Genomic DNA, 26,001 nt, shown 5'->3' with positions numbered 1-26,001 from the left:
GCTTCCTTGCTTGCTAAGTAAATTTATACCTGTAGTATTTCGTGTTAGCAACTATACCACGTATTTGTACAAAATGAAGAAACGTTCTTGAGCTAGGCACAAAATTTTGAGATCCAGGCTGTTCATGTGCCAAAGAGCTTTCTATGAGAACCATACATTTGTAGCTTGACAGCAGTTTCAAACAATCAACCTGAAGAACACCTGTAGTATTCCTTCCTATAGCTAGGATATAGGAGCCATCATTAAAGAACCGAAGTCCAGCAGACTTAGAATTCAGTTTCTCTTAAAGTAAAAGGTCTGCACTGTTACTGCAGCAACAGCTACAGTTCATGATTCCCATGAATCAGAAAAGAAAACTCCATGGAAGCCCATTCAATCCCTAACAATGCACAAATTACATATGGTCCCTTAGACATAATTAACTTCTATTTTTGAAGTACTCTTTTACAGATTAGGACAAGTATTTTCAATTCAACTAACCACAGCAGTCAGAATTTGGTATTTAGGAACATTCAAATGAAGCCCCACTTCAGAGCATGCCTTTTCAAGCATTTGATATGAAACACTAAAATGAAAGAGTCACTGTAACTGCCCTCGCTATTCCTCTGTTGTCCTCCTATACCTGGACAATGTTCAAAAAAGTCTTTATTGTTCATCTCCCTTCTTACTTCAGTGACCTCTGGCAATCAATCTTCGGAAAGAACAGTTATTCAGATGTCTAGCACCTACTGAGCCAGATTCATAAGCCTGATTTGTCTTTAATTATCAACAGACAGCCAAAGGTCTAAGAAGAATCCTTGTTTCCCAGTACTGACTGAAAAGAAAGCAGAGTACTCTGCTTCCCTCAAAAACTGTGAGTCTCCAACTAAGACAGAAGTAGCAAGAGAATTCAAATTTACATGACAGCACAACTGAGTTTCCACAGAATGGAGAAATAGATTGTCCAAGCTATTTATTCCACATGTGCATTTCTGATTATTTGACAAAAGGTTGATCAGTGCACAGCTTACTAGGACAAGCAACTTCAGGGGGCATTTCTAGCAGCTCATTTTTCCTTTTGAATAATGGATTTCATAAAACATAAAGCAAGGAGGATGAACTGTCTAAAAATGTCCTGCATACTGTGAGTATTACATGGATTACTGGAGGAAAGTATGCGATAAATTGAGGGATATATAAAAAGGTCCACAATTCATTATCTAACTCAAGCAGATTAAGAAAGTGTGGCAAATACCTGCCTGCATATGCCTGCAGCATGTGAGAAACCTTTAAATCAGAATGGTTGAGGTTGGAAAAGACCTCTCAAGGTCACCTTGTCGAACCCCTCTGCTCAAGCAGCATCCCCTGGAACGGGCTGTTCAAATTCATGTCCAGATGGCTTCTGAGGATCTCCAAGGAGGGAAACTCCACAACCTCCTTGTTGTGCCAGTGCCAGTGCTTGGTCACCCTTACAGTAAATAAGTGTTTCCTGATGTTCAGGAGGAACCTCTCATGTTCCAGTTTATGCCCATTGCCTCTGGTCCTGTCACCGGACACCACGGGAGACAGACTAGCTTCATCTTCTTAACACCGTCCCCTTTAGGTATTTATATATATATAGATAGATGAGATCAGCTCCTGAGCCTCCTCTTCTCCAGGCTGAACAGTCCTAGCTCGCTCAACCTTTCTTCATAGGAGAGACACTCCAGTCCATTCATTATCTTCATGGCCTTTCGCTGGACTCTTTCCAGTAGCTCCATCTCTCTCTTGTACTGGGGACCCCAGAACTGGGCACAATCCTCCAGCAGTAGCCACACCAGTGCTGAGGAGAGGGGAAGGATCACCTCCCTCTGCCTACTGGCAACACTTGTCCTAATGCAGACCAGGATACCATTAGCCTTCTTTGCCACAAAGGCACAGTGCTGTCTCACGTTCAACTTGGTGTCCACGAGGACCCGCAGGGCCTTTTCCACAAAGCTGCTTTCTGGTTCATTAGCCCCCAGCATGTACTGGTGCATGGGCTTGTTTCTTCCCAGTGCAGGACTTTGCACTTTCCTTTGTTGAACTTAATGAAGTTCCTGTCAGCCTATTTCTCCAGCTTGCTAAGGTCCCTCTGAATGATGGCACAACCCTCTGGTGCATCAGCCACTCCTTCCACTTTTATATCATCAGCAAACTTGCTGAGGGTACACTCTGTCCCATCATCCAATGACGCTGAACAGGACTGAACCCAGTATTGGCCCCTGGGGTACACACCACTGACTAGGGGCCTCCAAGTAGACTTCATGCTGCTGATGACCAGCCTCTGAACCTGTCTGTTCAGCCAATTTTCAATCCACTTCACTGTCTGCTCATCCAGTCCATACTCATCAGTTACTCTATGAGAATCTGATAGGAGACACTGCCAAAAGCCTCACTGAAGTCAAGGTAGACAATAGCCACTGCTCTTCCCTCATCTACCAAACTAGCCATTTCATCACAGGTTATAAGGCTGGTCAAGCATGATTTCCCTTTTGTGAATCCATGCTGACTTTCTTGTCCTTTATGTGTTCCAGCACCTTTCCAAGGACAAATTTTAATTTACAGATAAGAAAGCTCCCTCTCTGTTTCTTAGTACATTTATTTAACAGTAGTAACAAAACTGGAGCCTTCAACTTAATAAGAATGGTCACATGCCCCAAAAATGTCTAAACACAACTAAACACATATTTGTAGGTTCCATAATTGATGGGTCAGGCATTAGGAAAGCAAGAAAGAAGAAACAGAAGTCACAGCATAGAGTGAAAATGTCAAACAAAGAATTATAGATTTTGGATTTATTATTACAAAACATTGTACTTATTTACATCCTATTTATCTTCAGTGAATATTTCAACTAACAATAGCTTAAAAACACATAATACTGCAAGTCTCTAGGCTGATTCCTACAGCAGCAATGTTGAAAGAAACGTTCGTGATCTGTTACTTTACAGTTTCTTTACTAACCCAAAACCTGCAAGTTTTCTGGTTACAAGTTAGGAAAGAGTTTTCAAAAGGCCACGATGTAAATAGGAGTTTTGAATCAGCATTAGTGATTATTTAAAACTACATGCTAGCTTGCTATAATAACTGGGAATGGATTTTTAATTTGGTTTTTAAATAATTAAGTTTATACCTAAATATTCATATCTTGTAACTCAGAATAGACTTCTCTTCCACCTATGCACTACCCAGATTTTTGATCTCTCTTTGTGATGTTGCTCTTGAGTGTAAAATTAAGATTTTTCCCTTCAAAAAAAAAAAAGGCATAAACTATGCACCTTGAGTGGCCAGTAGAGGCAGCCCCTGGGCAATTATGATAAAGAATATTTCAGTTATATTAGGAACATTTTAATCACAAAATTACACTTTCACATAAGTTAATTTATGTCATAGGAAATCAGAAAAATAATTGCAACACAATACTGTATCTTGATTTCATCTTTTGGGATCTTTTCCTGAAGAACAATAATAACATTAAGATGGCATACAAGCTTTGCAATGTCAGTTGTGTTCCAGGCATTTACCTTGCCTTGTAAAACCTGTTATCAAGTCAGTGACTACAACAGTTTGCTTGCATTTTCAATTGCAAGCACCACCATGGAAAAAGGCCCTTCTATGGGAAAAAAAGCTAATAGAAACCAAGTACTTCAACAAGCACTTTCATCCATTCTATAACACTGAAAACCAACCAATGTATGTAGCAACATACGGAAGTGGCTAAGAGAGACTGTCAAATCTTCTTGCACAAACCTGAAGGCAAAGGAGATTGGTCAAACTATTTTTGTGCAAGGCAAGTAATTAAATACTACAAAGCTTTACCTGTCATAATTGCAAAAAGAATGAAAAAGTGGTTACTCAAAGTAACATGTATTTACATATGTTTTAAAGATATCTCCATCTGCACAAACATGACCACACTTTCAAGTCTGAACGGTCTACATGTGCATTTGGACACACACAATTCTTTTCCATATATTTGCTAGTTACAACTGTGAAAGGCTTTTAGCTACCCGGTAATTCCTGTGCTTCGGATAAGAAGCTTAGTAGACTGCTACTGTTGATAGATGTATTTGAACACTACTATCTTTGCTTTAATACCTTCAAAGTTGAGGCAGACAATCAGTAGCAAGAAAGAGCTGCATAAAAAAAAAAAGATTTTTAGTACTTGTAAAGAAATTTTGTTTTTTAATGAAAATGGTTACTGCACATTGCTTACAGTTGATTATTAAGCAAAAGATATTAGTAAAGTTTATCTTCCCTTTATTATGACATTAGCTAAAGGATTTTCTTAAGGCATCTCCCTCAATCCCATTAATCTCCATTTCCTCCAGTGATCACTCACTCTTATAAATGACCTAGAAAAATATTTTTTAATTGACAAAAATATACTTAATATAGGAATATGATGTTCTTAACTTTAAAAATTTCTATTTGGTACTTTATTATTGACAGGTAATAGGGACAGTGTGTTTTATATTCTTGATAATAAGACCAAAAGCTGGGAAACTAATGGGAATGAAAGAGGTGCTTTAATCAAACCCTTTAGCTACAGTCTTCTGTAGCCAACTCTCCCATGATTCTCTTTTTGTACTATATAAAATAGTTCGGAAATTTCATTCATCTTCAGTGACACACTTCAGTTTGATAAACAGACTCCTCAGTTTCTTCATATTTACTAATGTTTCTTCTTGTAGTCTTATTCTGCCCTCAGTAAAACAATAATGAAGTAAACCCTAGATGACAGAATCTACTTTCTGTGCAAATGAAGAAAAGCTTTGGATAGAAGAAAAATGAAAATTATTTCTTATATTTCTTATCCTTACTAAGTACATCTATGAACTTATTACTCACACAAATAGCATAGCACATATTCAAGCACTTAATTTACAAAACAAAAGGATAATGCGAAGGATAAATTATTTCAGTTACATTTTTACATTCTACTTCTATGTAAGTTTTTTTCTTTCTTAGAGAGCACACAAAATAAAATTCAAACAACAGCACAACTATAATCTCTAATAGTTAAGAGAATCCAATGGGACAAAGTTTTTAATTTTTTTATTGTCTACTTGTTTGATCTACAGTATGAAGATAACATATGCTCTAGTACCAGTAGCATTCTTGTTTGACACAATACAAAGAAAATCCCACAGACTGTGACCATTTCAGCTGAACATTTCTAGAATTTTTCTCCTGTATCTATGTTCAGCAGTGTTCCATATACCTACATTCCCCAGTCTAGTGCTAAAATATCTTTATTTCTAAAATAGCTTAATATATTAAGTAATAATTTCAGTCAGCTCATTCACTGAGCATTACAGAGGAAACACTCCCTAATGTTTCACAGTAAGCATAAACAATTTTTTTTATAAACTAGCTCAGTAATATCATCAAAGCAGCGCATACCTAAGCAAAAGCCATGTTCAACACAAGACTTGAACATGCTATTCTGAAATCAAAATCTAATGCTGGCCCCAAGCAATGACCTTAGGATTTCTTCGATAGAAGAGCAACGTAATACTCCCGATACCATGCCAGGAGTCGCTGCCCTTTGAATACCAATTGGCTCTAGGAACAGAGCCAGAGACTGAGACAGGCAAAGCAAAAGAACTGACAAACTATTCCTTCTCATTCAGGAATTGAAACACTCAATTTCAAACCTGAGCAGGGCGAGGAAAGGGTGGAGTTTCCCAATGCATCAAACATACACAATGTGGCTCCCTAGAGAGGGAACAGAAACCTTGGACAGCAAGTCATACTGGAGGCCTGTTTTAACAGTCGAAGTGCAAACTGGCTATGTTGAGCCCAACAAACCATTTGAGCAAGTAGCACCCTTCTTTTGGTACAGTCACTTTTTGTGGGAGGAAAATTAAAGAGCCATGTCCAGAGCACAGTCTCTTTTCCTCACAGAACAGCATTTGGAATTACTACCAGAAGGAAAACTAAACTACAGCTGAGGCTATGTTAATTTTTGTCAAGGCTGTACAGCAGTGCCACGAATCAAAGCAATAAATCAGCAATGCAAAGCCACCTCCTTCCCTAATCTTCAGATCTATAAGGAAGGACAATCAGCTTATCCTAATATTCAGGTCCTCCATTTCTGCATCTTTTTTTATAACAGTTTTTAGAAAGTTATTACTATGGGGGAAAAAGTGTATTAGCAATTGTGGAAGCAATGCTGTCATATAAATAGCTAATAAACATCTTGGTAGAGAAGTTTAATGTTGCATTCATTGCCTCTATAATGGTACAGAGTTTAGCATTGTGTTTTTTAATTAAAAACAATCCAATGCAATTTGACAAAGCCCATAATTTCAGCTCTGCAAGGACAGTACTGTCTATTTAGGAAACAGACAATACTTAGTCAAAGGGTATCTTAAATTAATTCAATGTTAAGAGAAGCAGTAAATCTACTACTGGAAAACAACCAAGAGCTCAGCAATGCGTTCAGCATGCTAGCAGTCTTGGACTGTATTAGCTATGCTCTACATTTAACTGAACAGGCAACAACATAACACAGCAAGAGAAATACTGTGCCAAAATCTCCCTTTCACAGTGTCAGCAATGTAGGGAGACCATGATGCCTAAGGATGGCTGCTAAGCATGGCACTGCTAGCTGTAAATTTGTCCTTTTTCAAATTTGATAGCTACCTGCGATATTTCATCCAGCTTCCCAGTGAATGCTTTTTCAAGTTGTAGCCTATATCATACTCTTCCCTAAGAGAGAAACCCACAGTTCTTCTTACTGGATTTCCAAACTAGAGCACTCCATGTTTGCTGCCCAGATTTACCTCCAGCAAACACAGATGGATTTGGTCAATGTTACATAAGTAGTCACTTCTCGGAGTGGTAATCAGGTCTCGAGTGTTCATTACTAAAGCAGGATTTTTAATGTTAACCAAAGCTCCACAGAAGCCCCAGAAACTCAAATAGTAAAATAAGGCACTGCACTGACCTCATCAATGATCATTCTTGCCCATTTTTGAGACTTTACAATGGGAAGGTGGGGTGGCAGTTAGCAGACCAGAAATTGAGTGAAACTTACATAATCCTGATCCCACTCTTGGGACCTCTAAGATCAAGTTTTGACAGCTTGCATCCAAAAACAAACTGTAGCATATTATGTGACACAACCTAAGAATTTCCAAGGATGTATGATCTTCAATAGTCAAAAAAGGAACTTTTTGGAGAAGAGACCATTCTTCTCAAGGATAAACAAGAGCACTCTTTAGGTAAATTAAAAGTTTGGTGATGACTGAGAGAAGCCAGAATGACAGAAAATTACTACGGAGGAAAAAAACCAAATCTGTAAATACAGAATTGTACCTGTTTTGAATAAAATAAAAAGCACACAATAAAAAAAAAAAAAAAGGGCAAGTAACTGACCGCAAGGTGCTTTCATTCAGGATGATCTCATTCAGATTGGACTATGTCAAAACTAATCACATCTGTGAAAATTATGTCTAAACAAAGTTACTAAATATCACTACTTATTAAAGTTATAACACAACTTATGCATCAAAACTAATCAGATGTCTTAAACAAAGCACTATAACGTTTGTCAGAATGGAACATGTCCAATAGAAAACAAGTAAAATTAGTGTTTCATTAAAAATTTCTTCCTTAGCTTAGTTCAGATCTAGGTTCCATCAGGCCACAAGTAAGGTGTTTTGCCTCCAAATGTGACATAAAAATCAAGCCTGACCAGACTTTAACTTTGATTTTAAAAAGTAACCAAGAAAGTCAGTCTCCATTTTTTTTTCCCATTTGTGGGACTTACATACTTACGCCTATGTTCTTTGGAAGAGATTTGCTAACCAATGGTGTTTCTCACGTATTAGAAGCTGGGGCCAAACATCACTCTGAGTAATTACAAGTATTTGCCGAATTCAAATTCCTTCTGCAGCTCCACTTTTCGTTTCTGTTAAACAAGGTGTTTTTCTGGAGGAGAGTGGTTATTGCATTCAGCTCCGTACGCAGCCTCAGTTTGTTTTGCAACTGAAATCCCAACAGGTAACATATATACAATGGTAATATCACAGCCAGTATAAAGAACAAGGACTTAATGGGAGTCACACCATAAAATATATGCTGAAGATCTGACCCACAATGATGGCTTGCTTTTTTTGCCTCCCAAGACATCAAAAACAAGCTTTCTGGGAGTCAGTAACATTTGATTTCTTTTAGGCCTTTAGTCAGGCCTGTTTTGTTGTGCACAGTTGCAAGAGATCTATTAATGCTTTTCTCTCCTAGTTTTTTTGAAGGTAAAGCCAGCCTTACATCAGTAACGAAGAGCCTCAAGGCAGAATACAGTAATGGGCAAGTAGTCTTATAATTCCCACTATTAAAAAAAAAAAAACCAACAAAAAACCCCAAACAAACCTCCACAATTCTGGTATAATTTTAGCAAAAGCAACCATTGCTAAAAATAGAGGCTGTTTTGATTTTTTTCCTCCTCAACTTAAAGCTCTAAGCACTGCAACTAACAGCTCAGTACAATTTTTTCAGCTCTTTTTTTAAGTGCTTATTTTTATACCAAGTGGTATTTACTGCAGTCTTAATACTTCATCCAAATTTAGCAAGAAGTTATAAATCAATCCCATAAAAACAAGTGCAGTATGCTTTTAATTTCCAGAAAATTCTCTTCTGTAGCTGTATTCCAAAATAATACTACAGCTTTTTACAAAACCACTAGCATAAGGATTTTAAATGTAATGAAATTGACAGGAACTAAAGAAAGCCAAAGTATGTCAATTCTAAAAAGCTAAGTTTATCCAGTTGTTCAAGATGCAATTAACCTTTTGTGTATTTTGTCTACAAAGTTAACTTCATGATCTTCTTTCTGAAAATATTGTTAAAACAAAGCCTCTCCTTACTAGGTCACACATCTGAACACAAACGCAATTATCAAAACATGACCTATTTCTGAAAAGCAAAAAGTAGAACACATTTTAAATAATACTACAGCATTAAACTTGGATAGAAAAAGAACAAAGTAGGAGATCGGAAATATTGTTCCCTGGCTATATAACATTCTGCAGTGGCAAATAACAATTTGAAAATTGTTTCCCCTCTAACCATCTCACAACATTCTGGTTGTTGTTGGGCAGGAAAAATATCATTATTATTTTCAATATACAGCTACATTGCAGTAATCAAATGCAAATACAATGTCCTACTAGTTCTACAAAAATGACGTTCTGTAATGCCAGATCACTTCTTCAGAAGAAAAAAAGAAGAACTGAGAACCTCTGACTTGCTACAAAATTAATGCTCACTTCTACTCATAAGGGCTTCACACAACATGATGCCTTGTGCACTCATCTAATCTAATCTCATTTATAAAACACACTTTTTTATATTCTATACCAGTTCCTGACGCAGGGAACCACATTTTAAATTGTTCTGCAAAGACTCTTCAGAAAAATGTTAGATCCATCCCATAAATACATCTACTGTTGGCATAATGTGTTCAAAAACAAGAATTTCTCAAATATGTATATAGTAGGAATACATCATGTGACTGAAAAATAAAAGCTACTTATATAGTACGCATGTCCAAACAGACATGATATGAAAATTGACCAGTAACATTAGAAGTGGTATCTCAATATTCTTCTCTAATCCTGTAAAAAAGCCTTTAAAAAAATGAACTAGGAGATGGTCAAATATCATGTAACCATTAGAGAATCTCCTAGTGACTGTTTAGTGTTTTAAAGGAGAAATGGCAAAATGGGGGAGGGAGGGAGTAAGGAGGGAGGGAAGGAGGGAGGGAGGAGGGGGAGAAAGAGGGGAAGAAGGGGGAGGAGAGACACACACTCACTCAACCTAAACAAAAGTTTTGTTACAGTATCAGACAAGGGCTATGTTCAAATTCTTTCTCTTTTCCAACCTGCAGCATGTCTAATTGCTGTTAATACATTCCCTCACAAACCTTCCTATTTAGGTACTTCAGTGGCCTCGATTCTCAAATATTAATTCCTCTTACAATTTCATGCTTCTTTCTTGAGAAAGAGACTAGAGATCAATGAATGAAAGCACTCATACTGGTTTCCTAAACTTCAAGTGATTCACTGTTAGCATAATGATCCACTGTAAACCTTTTAGATAACACTGAAAATTTGCTTACGTATTCAGTAGTTAAACACTCTCACAGGAACCTTAATGAAGTTGAAGACAATCAAACATTTGTCTTTTTCCAACTCTGAAGCAAAACAAAGCACCAAATCACTGTGTATATTTTCCAGTCATTCAGTGCAGAATGCCGAATGCAAATACTTCTTTAGACCTCAAGAATTTTCTCACTTAAAAAATTAAAAATAATTGAATTTAAAAAAAAAAATATTTCCTGATCATAGGAAAATTTTAAAACCCGTTGCCCCTATTTGAAGGTTAATAGCAGCTCAGAAAGTAGTTCCAGTAACTTCAGTTCAAGAAAGGCTGAAAAATTACTACTTAGAGTTAAGGAAGCCTCACAAAAATCTTACAAAGTAACTAAATGAAATAATTTGTTGCCTCTTGCTCAGCATTCCAATAAAAGGACAAAGGCCAGCATGAAATACAGTATCAGCTGCAGGAAATTAATGATCTATTCACTTCTAGATATTGTACCGATTTTATTTTTTTAAAGAGCCTTGAGGATCTGCTTCACTTCAAAGACAAGACATTAATTCAAGGACACAAGTATCTCCATGAAGTACCTAATCAAAGACTCTTTCTTCAGTAGTCTTGTCATTCACCTGCAAAAACATACTGGTGTCCATTCATAACGTTATGCCAAACTAAGATCTGACCCAATGTTATTAAGGAAAGGCATCTAAAAACATTCTCTTTATTCCTCAAAGTTTTGTGCCAAAATTTCAAGTGACAAAATACGTTGCATATATAAATCAAATGTATAAAATTAATTACTTCAAACTTAGTACACTTGACTTCTCTTTTTGACAAAACATAATCGGCAATGCCCTGTTGAAAAACAATTATATTAAAACTGATCAGCAAAGATGTAGAAACATAACGATTTGATGGTGAATTCATAATGTAAAATTTAGAGAGAAATTACTATCCTTAAAAACTGGTATAAGTCAATTAAAATCCCAAACTATTAACAGGTTTTACTACACCAGAACAACTGCATATTAAACAAAATTTTAGAAGGCCTTAGTAGCTAACTTTCTATCAACAGCTGATGTTTAACATGTTTCTAAAATGTATTAAAGACTGTATTAATTATACCAACCACAAGAATGCAGTAGTAAAAATTAAATTCTAAAGTCCTTGGATGTCACTGAACAATCCATCCTTTATGAAAACAGCAGGGCAAATCACCTCTATTTCAGTTGAGATTTACCTTTTTCTAGCATTCCAAAAAACAGTCCGACTTGATTAGGAACATTTTAAAAGAAGCAATGCACCGTGATTCATACTTATTAATATAAATAGTTGTGGATATCCTACTACCTGTCAAGAATTAACCATGCATGTTTACGTCATTCCTCTGATCTAACCTTTCTCAGGTTACAGCTAAAATAACATTGTTCAAGGGAGAGGTTACATACCCATTTCATTAATTGTTGCTCTTGCTTTTGAGACAAAAGAGCTAACTTCACTTGAGTGCATTTTTGCTCTTTCTTTAAGGTCAGCACCTGTAAGTGACATTTCACATACATGTTAGCAAGCTGTATACAGTATTGTAAATACGTTTTCAAAAGTATAATATACCTGTATTCCAAAAAATTTAAGTCTACTTTGAGACAAGAACAGTTCAAATTGGTGACATTTATTTTCCACAGATTTCAAGGAAAACATGGACTGTTTATCACAGAAAAACAAAAACAAAAACAAACAAACAAACAAAAAATAACCCACCACCAGATTTTCGCTAAGTATATTCTTCCCAGTGACATTTCTTCTTCTCATATTAAAATAGTTTACGAACAACAGCATTTAAGCTAGTATTTCATCTGACATATACTTTTATTTTCCCAACTGTGTCACAAAGTCTGATAAATATGTGTTTTTCATATTGTGCTCTTATTCTTTTATTGGTAGTGCATAAAATACCTACGGTAACAGACTACATTTATCTAAATAAAAGACCTGGTACCATTTTTCAACTCACTTTACTGAAATGTATTTTTGCCTGTTACATATCATATTTTTTGTTCTTTCAAAAAATGCTAAAACTTAAAAGTTTTTAATCTATTTCTTCATTAATATATGAAAATAATTTTGTTTAAAAAGCACACTGTAACTAGAGATGGTTAAAAAATGTGTTTTTAAAAAATCACTGATATGCAAACCCAACATTTTCTCTCATGAATGTGTAAAGAAAAAGAGAAACAGACAGTAATAATAACAGCTAAATACAGAGTAAGATGGGAAGTCCATCTTTCTTATAGAGGAAGAATACATGAAAGAAAATCTGGAGAATAAATGTGTATATGTAAAGAAGTGCAACATTCGCACTGCAACTTAGTGCGTATTTTTTCCATTTGGTAAAAATGAACCTATTAAGTTAGTCTCTTGGAATATGTCTGAAAAGGCGAAAAATGGTATATAACCGATGCAAAAAACAGTTTTATGTTTCTCTACCCTGAGAATCAAAATACTATCCACTCAGGAAAACACATCAGACTCAGATTAAGTTAAGATTGTAACTCTGCATTTTAAATTGAGCAGTCAGGTGCTCCCCCTTTTACCTTTCTGGACTTAACTCACGTTAGACCCTCTTGACCCTCCTCATCAAACATAGTTTTAGATATACTTTTGTTGAGAGCATTAGTTGAAATTCACAACTCTAGTCTAGCTCTGTGAAAATCAGTATCTCAATCTGACATTTTCTGATAGACATCCAGCTGCTGTTTTAAGGTAGCATACCCAATAAAGCAGCTCTACATCTCCCCTTCTATTTCCATCCTGGCAAAGCTCCTTATTTTACTACGACTTTTGTTCTCCTTCTATGCGTGTCAATATAAAAACAATGAAGCATCAGTCCTCACTGCATTTGCATGTTTCCCGCTAAATAATGTCAAGTTTAATTTACACTGTCTGACGCCTTGCCAAAAGCTTCCAAACAACCTTCTAGGATATGCCCCAACTGAAGACAGTATGACAGGCCAGTTAAGCAGGCAGTATAAAACAGGAATTACTGTGGTCAAGTCTGCACTGCAGCAAAATTGCAATTGCTACATTAGTAATTCACAATCAATGCATACAGAAATCTTGCCAGGAACCTGAAAAGTGAACAAAATTTTGCATCCATAAATCTGGGTAGAACTTGTAAGTCATATAAAACTGCAAGCAACTTTCACAAATGCATTTATGTATAGGGTTCTGTAGCTAAAACGAGCTTTATAAAACTTCATGATAAAACCTGTTTTAGAAGTTTTATCAGCAAGTATGCAAATGAAAAAATATGACTTCTCTGGTATCAGTTAACGTCTGGGTCTAGCTTCTACAACTCTGCCCAAATCATCGCCTATAGAAGAACAACAAGAAACTGTGAGCTTTATGAACAAGAAAACTGTATGGCTGTGCAATCTGACTCAAAACTTCCACACACTGAAATCCTGCTCACTGGGTATACCCTTGAAAAGTATAGAAAGAACACTGCAAAAGAGAGGCACTGAACCTAAAAAATACCTCTAGTATTGGTGTGAAGAAAATCTACAGTCAAGATGAGACTAAGGCAATTTTTAGGTTTTGATTTATTCAGACTCATTAAAAAAATGGACTCAACCCCAAAAAACCCAACCTTTCTAAAACAAAAAATACACAAACTGCAGACTTTTTCCTTCATTCAGAATACACATTTCCTTGAAGATACTTACAGAAATCTATTAAATTTTCAACAAAAACTTTTGTAAAAATGGATTAAAAGGTAGCTGCCAATTTAAAATTAATGATTTTGAGTATTGTAAAAAAATTTCTAGTGCAATAGCTGATCTTAGTGCCGTAACCAACCTCTGTAATCTTACATTTCCCTTTTTAAGTATTTCTCCCTCAGAACTGTCAAGGAAATGGAAAAGGTTCTTTTCCCAACTCTTTCCTATTTCAGCCCTCCAAAGCATAATAATAGTAACCGAAGGTTTGTCAGAGAGAAGACTTTTAGGCAGAAACCATTCGCTGCACTCCAACAGAACACGTGCCCTGGCATCCTCTGGCTCACAGGAGATGGCACTGCCACTGACTTAATACTTTTGTTCCTGTTATAAGATTCAACCATTGATCAAAGAATTCTTGAAGAATTCCTTGACCCATATAGCAGAGAACTATTCACGTGTTTCTTCAAAATCTGTTCTCAGGTCAGAAGTAGAAAAGGTTAAGTTTCTGAAGACAGTCATGAAGGAGAGTGCAGCTTCAACCAGAGACTTCTCCTCTCTCTGCTACTGAAATCAAAGATCCCTCCTCTCACCCCAAGTTTCCTACTTTGAAGTATCTGAAAATAGTATTTGCTCAACTGCTGAGAGCAACAAAGTAGCTAAGCTTTTCAAACCACAAAAACTCTCACAGAACGAACGTCTGCAACTTTCCCATGGGCCACAGCTGAAATCTGCAGACATGTTTGGCCTATCTGCTTCCCCACATCCACTCCCAACAGACTCCGGGGGCTGCACTGTGGGTCCGTGACTCCACACCACACTGAATGCAGGGCTCTCTAAGCCCTTCTACCCAAAGACGTAAGAAAGGGGGAACCTGAGCTACCAGTGAGCTGAGGCAAACTAACTGTTGCAGATTTGATCGTACACTGTAATTATGACCCCACATCCATCTGGTTTGTACTGAAGCATGAATCATTGTTTTCTCTGTATTATGCTTTCTGGCGTCTCGATGCTCTGTCCTACTAATTGATTCTCATTCGCTCAGGAACGTAGCAAAAGCTAGTCAAAACTAACCGTGATTTGAGGGGTCATGCTCCCCAGTTCACACCTCTCTGCTCCCAACACTTTACGAACTCCCTTTTAAGGACTATGGAGTGCCATTTTCAAATTACTAGCTGTTTGTACAGGACATGCAACAGTGAAAGACTACACTGACAGTGCAATCAGCCGCTTCCTCCTACAGCTACATTAGGATTAAGACACGTACTCTTCACTTGCGAACAAACTCTTTTTGAATCAACTTAATTCACAGAAGCATCACTTGCAACTTTACAAAGCAAACTGGTAGGAGAGGACTTCCCTGTAGCCTTCCAATGAACAGTCTTGCTTGCTAAATACCAGTACAAACAGCAGTCTTTTGGAGGTCTCCTGAGCAGCAAGTACATAAACTGGTATTCGCAGATCAACCCTTGAAACTACTGTGAGGAAAATGTTTTAAATACTACCTACACTTCCACTGAGGTTTGTCAATCCAAAAGAAAATCTCTGTTTGATTTTGATCTATCCCTTTCTTATCTCCCCCCTCCAATACTGGAAGAACTCAGAAAGCTTAGTTATATTTTATCTTTCTCCCCATAAGTATAAAAACCCTGATGTAATCAATTAACTCTCTTTGCACGTTTTTAAACATTTGGCTACTCAATGGTTGGCTGTTGTACACTGTCAGTCTAAAGAGTTTATGCAGTATGTGCCTGACTTGCATTTCACAATGATGCCAGAAAAAAACGTGTATTTGAGAAAGCCAAGGGCAGTCCAGCAAGATAGGCGTATTGCTGTTATTCACCAGAATTTTTCCACCTACACATCTGTATGACAAGGATGGCTATTTAACTTAAAGAACACACCAAAAGAAACCAAGTTTTACAGTGATTACTCTGACCCCATGCCTCTTGCCTTATTTGGATATTTTCACACACTTTCTAAACACAATTTATGTACTGTTGAAAAGCTAAGTGTTGTGTTTGAAAAATCTATCCAACGTCTTTGTATAAGCCTCACTTTCCAAATACCATAAATGCCTAGAAATTTTCTTGTACAGTACTGTTCTATACTATGCTTTAACACATACTTCCAAAACACACCACAAAGGCTGTAAACTAGTAAGGCATAAAATCTAATGGTTTATACACCATACTTAAAATTTTAACTTTACATAATAAACACTTGTATTAAAAAATAAGTCTTAGAAATCTGGTACACCAAAATTAAACAGTTAAGTTATTCTACCAAGTGTCAAAAGGTGCCCAAAGTGCCTTTTCTCTGAGAAGGGGAAAGGAAGTGACACATGTACAGGCATTTGAGGTAGAATAAAGTATTGAATTCTTACCGTAGCAATGTTATTTTGAGCTTGCCCTTTGATCTTGCTAAACACAGATTGACCAATTCTGTCAGCACACCAAAATTTCAATAAGGAAGTGACATCTGAGAGTATCAGAAGACACTCTTTTACATACTCTGTCCAATTCCTCTGTGTCTTGTTGGCAAGAACTAGGAATGCTGAAAACTGCAAAGCACAGAGGCACCACCTATAATATGTTTAATAACCCAATGAAACAGGCTAAGGAATTTATGAAGGAAACTTACAAAGCTTTCAACTAGGAGTATAAAACATGCACTACCTCACCAATTAAAAGGCTAAGAACTGCTATGTACCCACAGATGATTCCCACACAAAGTAATCAAGCAGACTGTAAATTAATATCCCTCCTTCTCCACACAGAAAAATAGACACTTAAGATACTGAACTAAAATACTGAGGCAAATGGCCAACTTTGGCATACATTATAGGTAAGCTTATAACTACTACAAAAACCCCACCCATTAGAGTACATGTAAATATCTTTCCTCAAAGGCAGATGTGTGCATCTCCTACAGGAGCCACTGCAAGAAATCCAAGTTCAGCCGAAATCATTAGCAGAACCTCAATCAACTTTTACGAGGTTAGGAATACCCAAAAGGGAGCTGTACCTACATATTTGAGGACAACACTATAGCCAACTTAAGTCCGAATTCAGAAAGATTTACCAACAATTTTTTTCTCCAAATTTCCAATAATTTCAGAAATAAAGCTTTTACAAGCTGAAATCTATTCAGGACAACTTAATTCCAAATTTTGAACAGAAACTGCAACATCTCATGAAACAAATATACTTCTTCAGAGACAACGTCGAGTCTAAGCCAAGCAAAACTTTGTTTAAATAGAATTAGTGTTTGTTAAACATACACACCACAGTAATAAATAAGTTATGAATATTACTCTGCTGACAGATATATACTTCATGTTAATATCCTTATAAATCCTTTAAAAAAACCAAAAAGCATAATTTAAATTTGATGATAATGTCACCATGTAGATTAATGATTTTTATTTTGCTTTCAACTACCATTTTTCTGTGTGTAAAGCTATACGCTTGACACATCACAGTACAAAACAAAGTCAACCACTACTGAAATCTCTTGCCTGTGTGAAAGAAAAAACGTTTTACGCTTTGCAGACAAAATATGCACGCATTCCAGCAAAAATTCCATTGCACCTCCCAGCCCAGCCAGACCCAGGATACTCGGATCATCAATTTCTACCCATTACAGCTACTACCGGTTGTATTCTTGAATAAAAATTAGTCCAGTCTGATCAATTAAGAACAGACAGAATGCTTCATAAATATTAACTATTCTGGACCATCTTTCACAAAGTAACAAAAAAGATTATCACCTATTTGGTAGAATAATAGAAAAGTCTAGACTGGAAGAAAACTCTGGAGATCACCTGGTCCAACCTTCTGTCAAATGCACAGCCCTAGGCTAGGTTATCCAGGGTTCTTTCAAGTCTTTAATACTGCTGGCAAGGGAGATTCCACCACTTCTTCGGGAAAACCATTCCTATGTTTAGTTCTTAATTAATCTTCTCACAATGAAGAATTTATTTATTTTATCTGGATGGAATTCTCCTAAAGCAACTTGTGCCCACTGCCTCTTCTTCTGTCAATGTATACATCCTTGCAAATAGAGTACTTTTCTCTGTATCTACCAGGCACAGCAATACCAGTTATCTCTCCCCTCTCAGCAATCTCCAACCCTCTAATCACCTTTTGCTGGCCTACTAAGTGCTGCATAGAATAAGCACATGCCTTAATCTGCTGATGGTTCTCTTCCTGATGCAGTCCAGGACACTGTTTGCCTTCTTTACTGCCACAGTACACTGCTAGCTCATGTTAAGCTTGCAGAACCCAGAACTTCCGGGTCCTCTGCAGCAGAGCTGTACCCCAGCCAGTCAGTCCCCAGCCTGTTCTGCCACTTAAGATTATTCCATTCCAGGTGCAGGACTTAATATTTATCTTTGTTAAACCTCATGTAATTTTCGTTGGCCCAATTCTCCAGCCTGTCAAGGTCTCTCTGAATGGTGGCTCCTCCCTCCCACATACCTACCTCTCCTTCCACTTTGAAGTCATCTGCAAACTCAGTAAGGGTTCAATCCTATCATTAGAATATTTACAAAGATACTGAATAGTACCTACCAGACCCAGCATCGACCCTCAAGAAACTTGACTTGTGACCAGCTGACAGTTTGACTTTAAGTCATTAACATTACATCATCCTTTGACCTTGGCAGGTGAGCCACTTTTCACAGTCTGTATGTCTAGACTGTATCTTACCAACTTGTCTACAGGGATGCTAGGGGAGAACATGTCAAATGCCTTGTTAAAGTCAAGGTAGATAGCATCCATAACTCTTCTCTCATCCACTGAGCAAGTGGTTTCATCACAGAAGGCAATCGGGTTGGTCAAGCACAATTTACCCTTGGTAAATCTGAGCTGGGTTTTCCCAGCCACCTTCTTGTCTTCTATGTGCCTGGAAACAACTTCCACAAACGATTGTTCCATAATTTCCCTGGAGACTGAAGTGAGACTGACTGGCCTGCAGTTTCCCAAATTCTCCTTTTTGCAGATGAGTGTAATATTTGCCCTTTTCCAATTGCTTAAGTCTTCAAGAACCTTTCAAATATGATAGATGGTGGCTCTCCAGTGCACCAACTCAGAAGCATCCCATCAGATCCTGTTCATGTGTATGTGTCCAACTGGTACAGATGGACCTTAACTCAGTCCTCCTCTCCTGTCAGTAGTTTGCTGTTTACTTTGTTGTCGCTTCTTGGCACAGAGACTTGGGAGCTCACCTTTCCGATGCAGACCAAGGCAAAGAGAAAATGGAGTACTTCTGCCTTTTCTGTGTCATTCATGACTAAGCTGCCAGTCCCATGCAGCAGTGGACCTACATTTTCCTTGAACTTCTGCTTGGTACTAACATACCTACAGGAGTTTTTCTTGTTATTCTTGACACCTTTTGCTAGTTTGAGCTCCAGCTGAGCTTCTTCCATCCTAAACATATCTCTGCATACCTGAGCAATATTTCTGTATTACTCTTTGGGAGTCTGTCCCATTTTCCTAGGGTAAGGTGAATAAACAACTCCTCCAAAAATATATAATGGATATTTGAGAGATTAAAAGATGAGAAGAAAGCTTTTTTAAGAATAAAAAGGAATATTCAAATCCAAATGTTTAAAAGCTACAGAACACACAAAATAAACTTACCATGTACTGAATGTGCTCTAGTGTATTCCTAAATATTTTGAAAATTTTATATTCAGATTGACTCTATCAATACTTGTAACTCAGTTACTAATTCAGACCATTGTGGTGGGCTGATCCCAGCTGGACGCCAGGTGCCCACCAAAGCCGCTCTATCATTCCCCTCAGCTGGACAGGGGAGAGAAAATACAATGAAAGGCTCGTGGGTCGAGATAAGGACAGGGAGAGATCACTCAGCAACTATCATCATGGGCAAAACAGACTCGACTTGGGGAAAAAAAAATTAATTTAATTTATTACTAGTCAAATCAGAATAGAGCAATGAGAAATAAAAACGAATCTTAAAAACACCTTCCCCCCACCCCTCCCTTCTTCCCAGGCTTAACTTCACTCCTGAATTTTCTACCTCCTCCCGCTCTGAGTGGTATACAGCGACGGGGAATGGGGGTTGCGGTCAGTTCATCACACATTGTCTCTGCCGCTCCTTCCTCCTCAGGGGGAGGACTCCTCACACTCTTCCCCCGCTCCAGCGTGGCGTCCCTCCCATGGGAGACAGTCCTCCATGAACTTCTCCACCCTGAGACCTTCCCACGGGCTACAGTTCTTCACGAACTGCTCCAGCGTGGGTCCCTTCCACGGGGTGCAGCCCTTCAGGAACAGACTGCTCCAGTGGGGGTCCCCCGCGGGGTCACGAGTCCTGCCAGCAGAGCTGCTCCAGCCTGGGCTCCTCTCTCCACCGCTCCACAGCTCCACTGCACCTCTCTCCACGGCTCCCCTGGAAGCCTAGGGCGGGCTTCCAACGGGCTCCCAGCCTCCTTCGGGCGCATCCACCTGCTCCGGCGTGGGGTCCTCCACGGGCTGCAGGTGGATATCTGCTCCACCATTAACCTCCATGGGCTGCAGGGGGACAGCCTGCCTCACCATGGCCTTCCCCCTGGGCTGCAGGGGAATCTCTGCTCTGCCGCCTGGAGCACCTCCTCCCCTCCTTCTTCGCTGACCTTGGTGTCTGCAGAGTTGTTCCTCTCACGTATTCTCACTCCTCTCTCTTGCTGCAACTGCTACTCCCCTGCAACTTCTTTTCCCTTTCTCAAACATGTTATCACAGAGGCACTACCACCGTCACTGATGGGCTCGGCCTTGGCCAGCGGCGGGTCCATCTTGGAACCCACTGGCATTGACTTTACCAGACATAGGGGAAGCTTCTAGCAGCTTCTCACAGAAGCAACCCCTATAGCCCTCCCGCTACCAAAACCTTGCCATGCAAACCCAATACAACCATTAAGAAATGAAACACCATTTCATCAAGAATCATGGTTTTTAGTTGTGAGGTATGAAAGATCTGAAAGTTAAGGATAAAGAGAAAGGGAAAAAATATGACTGAAACACCTACAAAACAAAGAACTGCTAGCAATTTGCTTCTGAGGATCGGCTTCTTTTACGAGTACTACTGAAAAGAAAGATCTTACTCACAAAGCAGTACAACTTACTCTCTGCCTTTTCTGTTCTCTGAGAGTTCACATTTTAAACTTTAAATCAAACATCTGCATGTAACAGGTAAAATTTAAATTAAAAGCTCATTCCCTCAAAGATTAACCTCTAAGAGAATAATGTATTGTTGGCAAAACATGGTTTTGCATAACCTTTTTGTTTTCTTATTCCTTAAGGATAGATAAAAATCTAAGATTCACATTAATTTTGCCTATGCTGTGGAGTACCTCAAAACTTTTCAATGAGGAAGGAATCCCAAGACATTTAGTCTCAGTCTCCACACAGTTTTATCCAAACTCTCATATCTTCTCATACTTAAATTCTTCCTTGATATTTATTTTTTAATTTGAAATTTAACAGACATGATCACCACTTTGTAAAGTGTAAAGTATATATATTAAAATTATCTTGTTTCTGAAAATATGCTCAGCATTAATTTCTTGATATAAATCTTTCCACTGCATTCACCAACCCTACTGAGCAGCACGTCAGGAAAACAGAATTTGAACGCTGCTCTCTGGCTGGGGAAATCACCCATGGTATGGGACACGTGAAACCCTATTCCAGCATAAGGCACACGACAACTTCCATCTGCTGAAACTGACTGCCTGTGAATCCCATTACAGTGCCATTTCTTTATACGTAACACTAAAAGAGCAGAATAGCATTCCTCATGCTGCCCAGGAACCTTCACATCAAATACTCAGTTTGAAAAAAAAATGGCTTGATACACTTTGCTCCAAGATCTAAGTATGACTTGGATCTCTACATTTTAGTGCATTTCATACTGGGATTTAAAAAAAAAAAAAAATCTCACTTTAGCAATTTAAACAAATTATGTAGGCAACAAAAACCACAATGGTAAAGAAGTCAGTAACATATCACAAAATATTAAGCAAGTGCTGAAAATCTTCTCCTATAAAAGGGAATGGAGAACTCCAAAAGTTATATGTAAGTATTCAGAACTCAATTTGTCAGATGCACAAAATTTTTAGAAAGTCAGCACACTATAAAGGTCCAGAATGATCTGACATGAATATAAGTAAGGGTACATAAGCTTATGATCATTAGGAAGAAATTTTAATATGTAATGTATAAGGAACCAAAAAAGTAAACCCAGTACATTACCATGGGACCCAGCTTTAAGAGTGAATTAATATACTTAAAAGTCTCTGAAGCCCCAAAGAGCTATAAACAAACAGTCACTGGCTAAAAACACAGACCTTGGCCCTACCCTATCTAATTGGGTTGTCTCTCAGTGTTTGGTACTGTTACACAAACATATTAAGGAGGTTATGATATATTTTTCATCATTGCCTGTTAAATAACATTTCGTCTAAGAAGCTAGTTCACAACGCATGGTTATCACAAGGTCTTTAAAGCAGCAGACTTCATAATTCACCTTTCGTAACTTAAGAGTAACCACCTACTTTCTCTAGTAATCATTTGCTTTATTGACAGCAACCATGAATCCTGTTGCACACCGGTATAGACACAACTTTTTGCACACACCACCTGAACTGAGTACAAAGAAAAATGCATTCACATGTAACTGACAAAAAGCAAGGTGTATTCTGAATTTCAAAACAAAATGAGAAGGATGCTGGCTGCAGTCATTTTAGTCAAGAGAATAACAGTTTGGCATGAAGGATGCTATGTATGTTTCCTACATAAGGAAGTAATTTAAATGAATAAAATTACTTATTTTTTTTATGCAAGACTTTATATTCCTGAAGTTCTCTAAATGTGGATATAGGATTTTTAAGTCAAAACTGATATTGATATTCTTCCATGTAAGAGTTGCTGTCACAATTTATTAGCATGACTTGGATATCTGCACTTCTTGCACATATCCCTTCTGTGTCACAGAAAAGTTCCTGAGAATCATCAAACTGTGAAGAACAAACAAAATGTCTGCAATTCCTGTATATCTGAGCCCTTGGCAGGATGCCAGTCCTGAGCATTCCCTCTGGTAAGACGGCAGTCTTGTAGCTCCACTGCTATAGGTTACCTCATATCTTGCAATAATTTACACCCAGATCAGCATATTTAAAGCACTAGCTGCTAAAACAGTTCCCATAAATGGGATATTTCAGAAAGTACAACTTTTGGGTTTTTGGTTGTTTTTTTTTTTTCTTTTAAGCTTTTGAATCCCAAGCCTCTCTTAAAGGCCAAGGTGCTAACTCAGACAGGCTTCCTCCTCAAATCCAGGAATCCTGAATATAAACGACTCTTATATACAAAAGTTCTACAATCCCTTTTCAATGTCTATGCAAATTCAGACCAGATATAGATTAAAGTCAGCTGGCTCTTTTTCCATCCTGTCTGTCCAGCTCTAAATTTAGAAGTATCCAACAATTTTCCTCCTGTTAACCTTTTCTGCCACAAAAAAGGCAGCTTATACCTCACATCCCTTTCCTGAATTCATCTTCACTTGCAGAAGGAAAAAAAAGAAAAAGAATCATTGGAAGGATCCTAATCTCACCTCTTAGAAACAAAGCCAGTTTTTCCCCAAACACCAACCAGTTTTCTTTGTGACACTTCCATCATCCAACAACTGCCTCAGTCAATCCCTAGTCCCTAGTATCCTCTTACGGAGCAAAAACGTTGTGTAACTATCACAACAGAGCTTCCTGCACTTTCCTCCATGGCACATGAAAGAGACCAGTACTGGTGGAAAGGTACAAGAACAGGACAGTTACCTGTTTCCAAACAGTAAGTTAAGACAATATTAATTTGATTCTGTGCTATGCCTCACTTCTAGTGACCTTTGTCTAACAAATCAGGACTAGCAGAAGACAGGCATGGAGTCTGCATCATCCTTGACTCTGAGATAGATATAGAATCAGTGGAGAAGATCCAGGAGAAGACAATGGTGGTAGCAGTGAAGGTCACCTAGTAAGTGGCTAGGAACCACAAATACAGACCTCTAGAGTGATCAAACCATGACAAACCTGTTTGTCCCAGTCTTCAAATAATCCCTCACACAACAGCCCAGCTACTTAAACACAGCAAGACGGTAAGTTCACGTCTCACATCACGGTAATGATAAATATCAGCATTTAATAAAAAGCTACGTATGTTGCAATTATTATTCAACACAGAGCTTTTTTTAAAAAAAAAAAAAAAAACAAAAAAACACACCAGTAAAGCTACTTCCTACACCACTTGTATTTCTATCTTATTTCCACAATAAGCATTACAGAAGTACCTCTAATCCAGTCATTCTGGTAGTCCTAACACCCAACTTCCTCAAACCACTTTTCATTTTCAAGTTCAACCTTCACTAAGAGAACTTCTACATCATGCCTACATTACGATGTGCACTTACTTTCTGGTAATGAAACATAACTGAATTCTTATACAGAATAACAATGTTCAAATTAGACAACCATAAAAGCTGCATTTTTTACTCTATTATTTAGCTCCAAACTAATGGTGGAATCATTAATTGTAATTGCTATTTATTCTACACCCTCCGTAAGAAAATCCCCTGAAGAGATCAGCACCAGAGTTCTTGGCTTTTAAACAAGGAACTAAAAGTAATTTACTCAACAGAATAAGAATGTATGGATCTTTTAACACCACTACTACTGAAAAAAATAGCGTTAATGTAGCACCATATCTCATTTGCATCAATTGCAATAGCTTTGCAGTGAGTCTGCTAATATCTAATCCCTATAATGACAGGTGACACACAGTTTTCTATCTTCTGATTAATAAGCAGGCATTCCTAAAACTTGCTAGTGGTGAGATTCTTCATCTTTCTTCTTTAACCTTAAATGAATAGTGATATTCAGACTGAACATTCTTAGTAAATAGTACTAAGCCTTTCAACTCAAAGAAATATGAACACACCCGAAATTCTGAGCAACCTGCTGTTTGTTCCACTTTGATTTCTAGTAAATTAAGTAACCAGAAAAAAATAGACATCTTTCTTTGCACTATTACAGATGACTGACTCAAATCTTTTGCATAGACCATATATCTGACCACTGCACATACATTTTTTTTAATGTTAAAAGGAATTGATACTGCTGGGTTTATCTATTTTGATTAGTAATAATTACAAAAATAGTTAACTAACAGCACACCCAGTTTTATGAGCTGTAAATAGAAAAGGAGGAAGCGTGTTATGTGGTAAAAAAGAGAAAGTCAGAATCTCTTCTAAAGAAGTCCTGAAGTCGGTATTCAGGCATAAATCCTATTAAAGAAAGGAGGAGTTCTTCCTGAGAAAATCCACAATTTGAACTATACAACCACCTGAACGTAGATGAAGGCATTGGTGGAAGTCTTGTTCTTCTTTTTCATTACCCTCCATCATTGATTTGAAAGGCATCACCCAATATCTCTTTAGTTGCCTCCCCCACCCCACCCCCCCGCCAATGATCCGTATTAGTCATATTGGTATATTAGCTGGAAACTTCCAGCAGGTCAAGATTCAATGACACTGGATTCTGTGCAGCTATGCAGCAAGTGATAGTTTCAGTGGAACATTTAAAGAAGCAGGTAAATAATAAATGTAGTATATGAAAATAAACACACCTTGTGAAGAATATCTATAACAATAATCATGACTTACTGCCTCCTAATTACAAGATGATCATTCTCTGCATAGAGCAGACCACAGACAAACTTGAGGAAAGATTTGAAGTAATGGCCTTAGAAAGATAAGATGAGGTGACTACTGGGTTTGACTGGGAACCTTTTCAAGCTATAGCAGGCGAGAAGAACAAGGACTTTGTGGGAAAACTCCAATTGGAGAAGAAAAGCCTTCAAGGTTAAAGATATGGAGCTCAGCTATGGCCACTTTAGAGTCTATTCAGAAAGCTTAAATCTTGAACTCAAAAAAAAAAGCATTAAAATGGCTGGCATTCCTGCACAAACATCTCTGGCTCATATTAATACTGGGCCAGCACTCAAGGCCAAAGTCTTGCCATTCCACACAGTACTGTGTGAAAGTAAGGACTAGTAAGCATTTGAGCCATGAGCAGGAACATCTCTTAATTATGCTTTGTTCACACAAAAGTCAGACAGGAAAACAGCAG

At 37.8% G+C, this 26,001-nt stretch overlaps 1 protein-coding gene across 1 annotated transcript in view; it reads right to left on the bottom strand.

Annotated features, from left to right (window-relative positions):
- The window catches only part of AUH (AU RNA binding methylglutaconyl-CoA hydratase), a 110,240-nt gene that overhangs the window by 68,139 nt on the left and 16,100 nt on the right, over window positions 1–26,001 (bottom strand). The window contains exon 3 of the mRNA XM_050913694.1: window positions 11,559–11,645. Coding sequence (XP_050769651.1) covers window positions 11,559–11,645 — 87 coding nt within the window. The remainder of the gene's footprint in view (window positions 1–11,558; window positions 11,646–26,001) is intronic.

Source organism: Gymnogyps californianus, chromosome Z (assembly GCF_018139145.2).
Source record: "Gymnogyps californianus isolate 813 chromosome Z, ASM1813914v2, whole genome shotgun sequence".
Classification (NCBI taxonomy): Eukaryota; Metazoa; Chordata; class Aves; order Accipitriformes; family Cathartidae; genus Gymnogyps; species Gymnogyps californianus.
The sequence above is the reverse complement of the archived record's forward strand: the minus strand, read 5'-3'. Positions and strand labels throughout refer to the sequence as shown.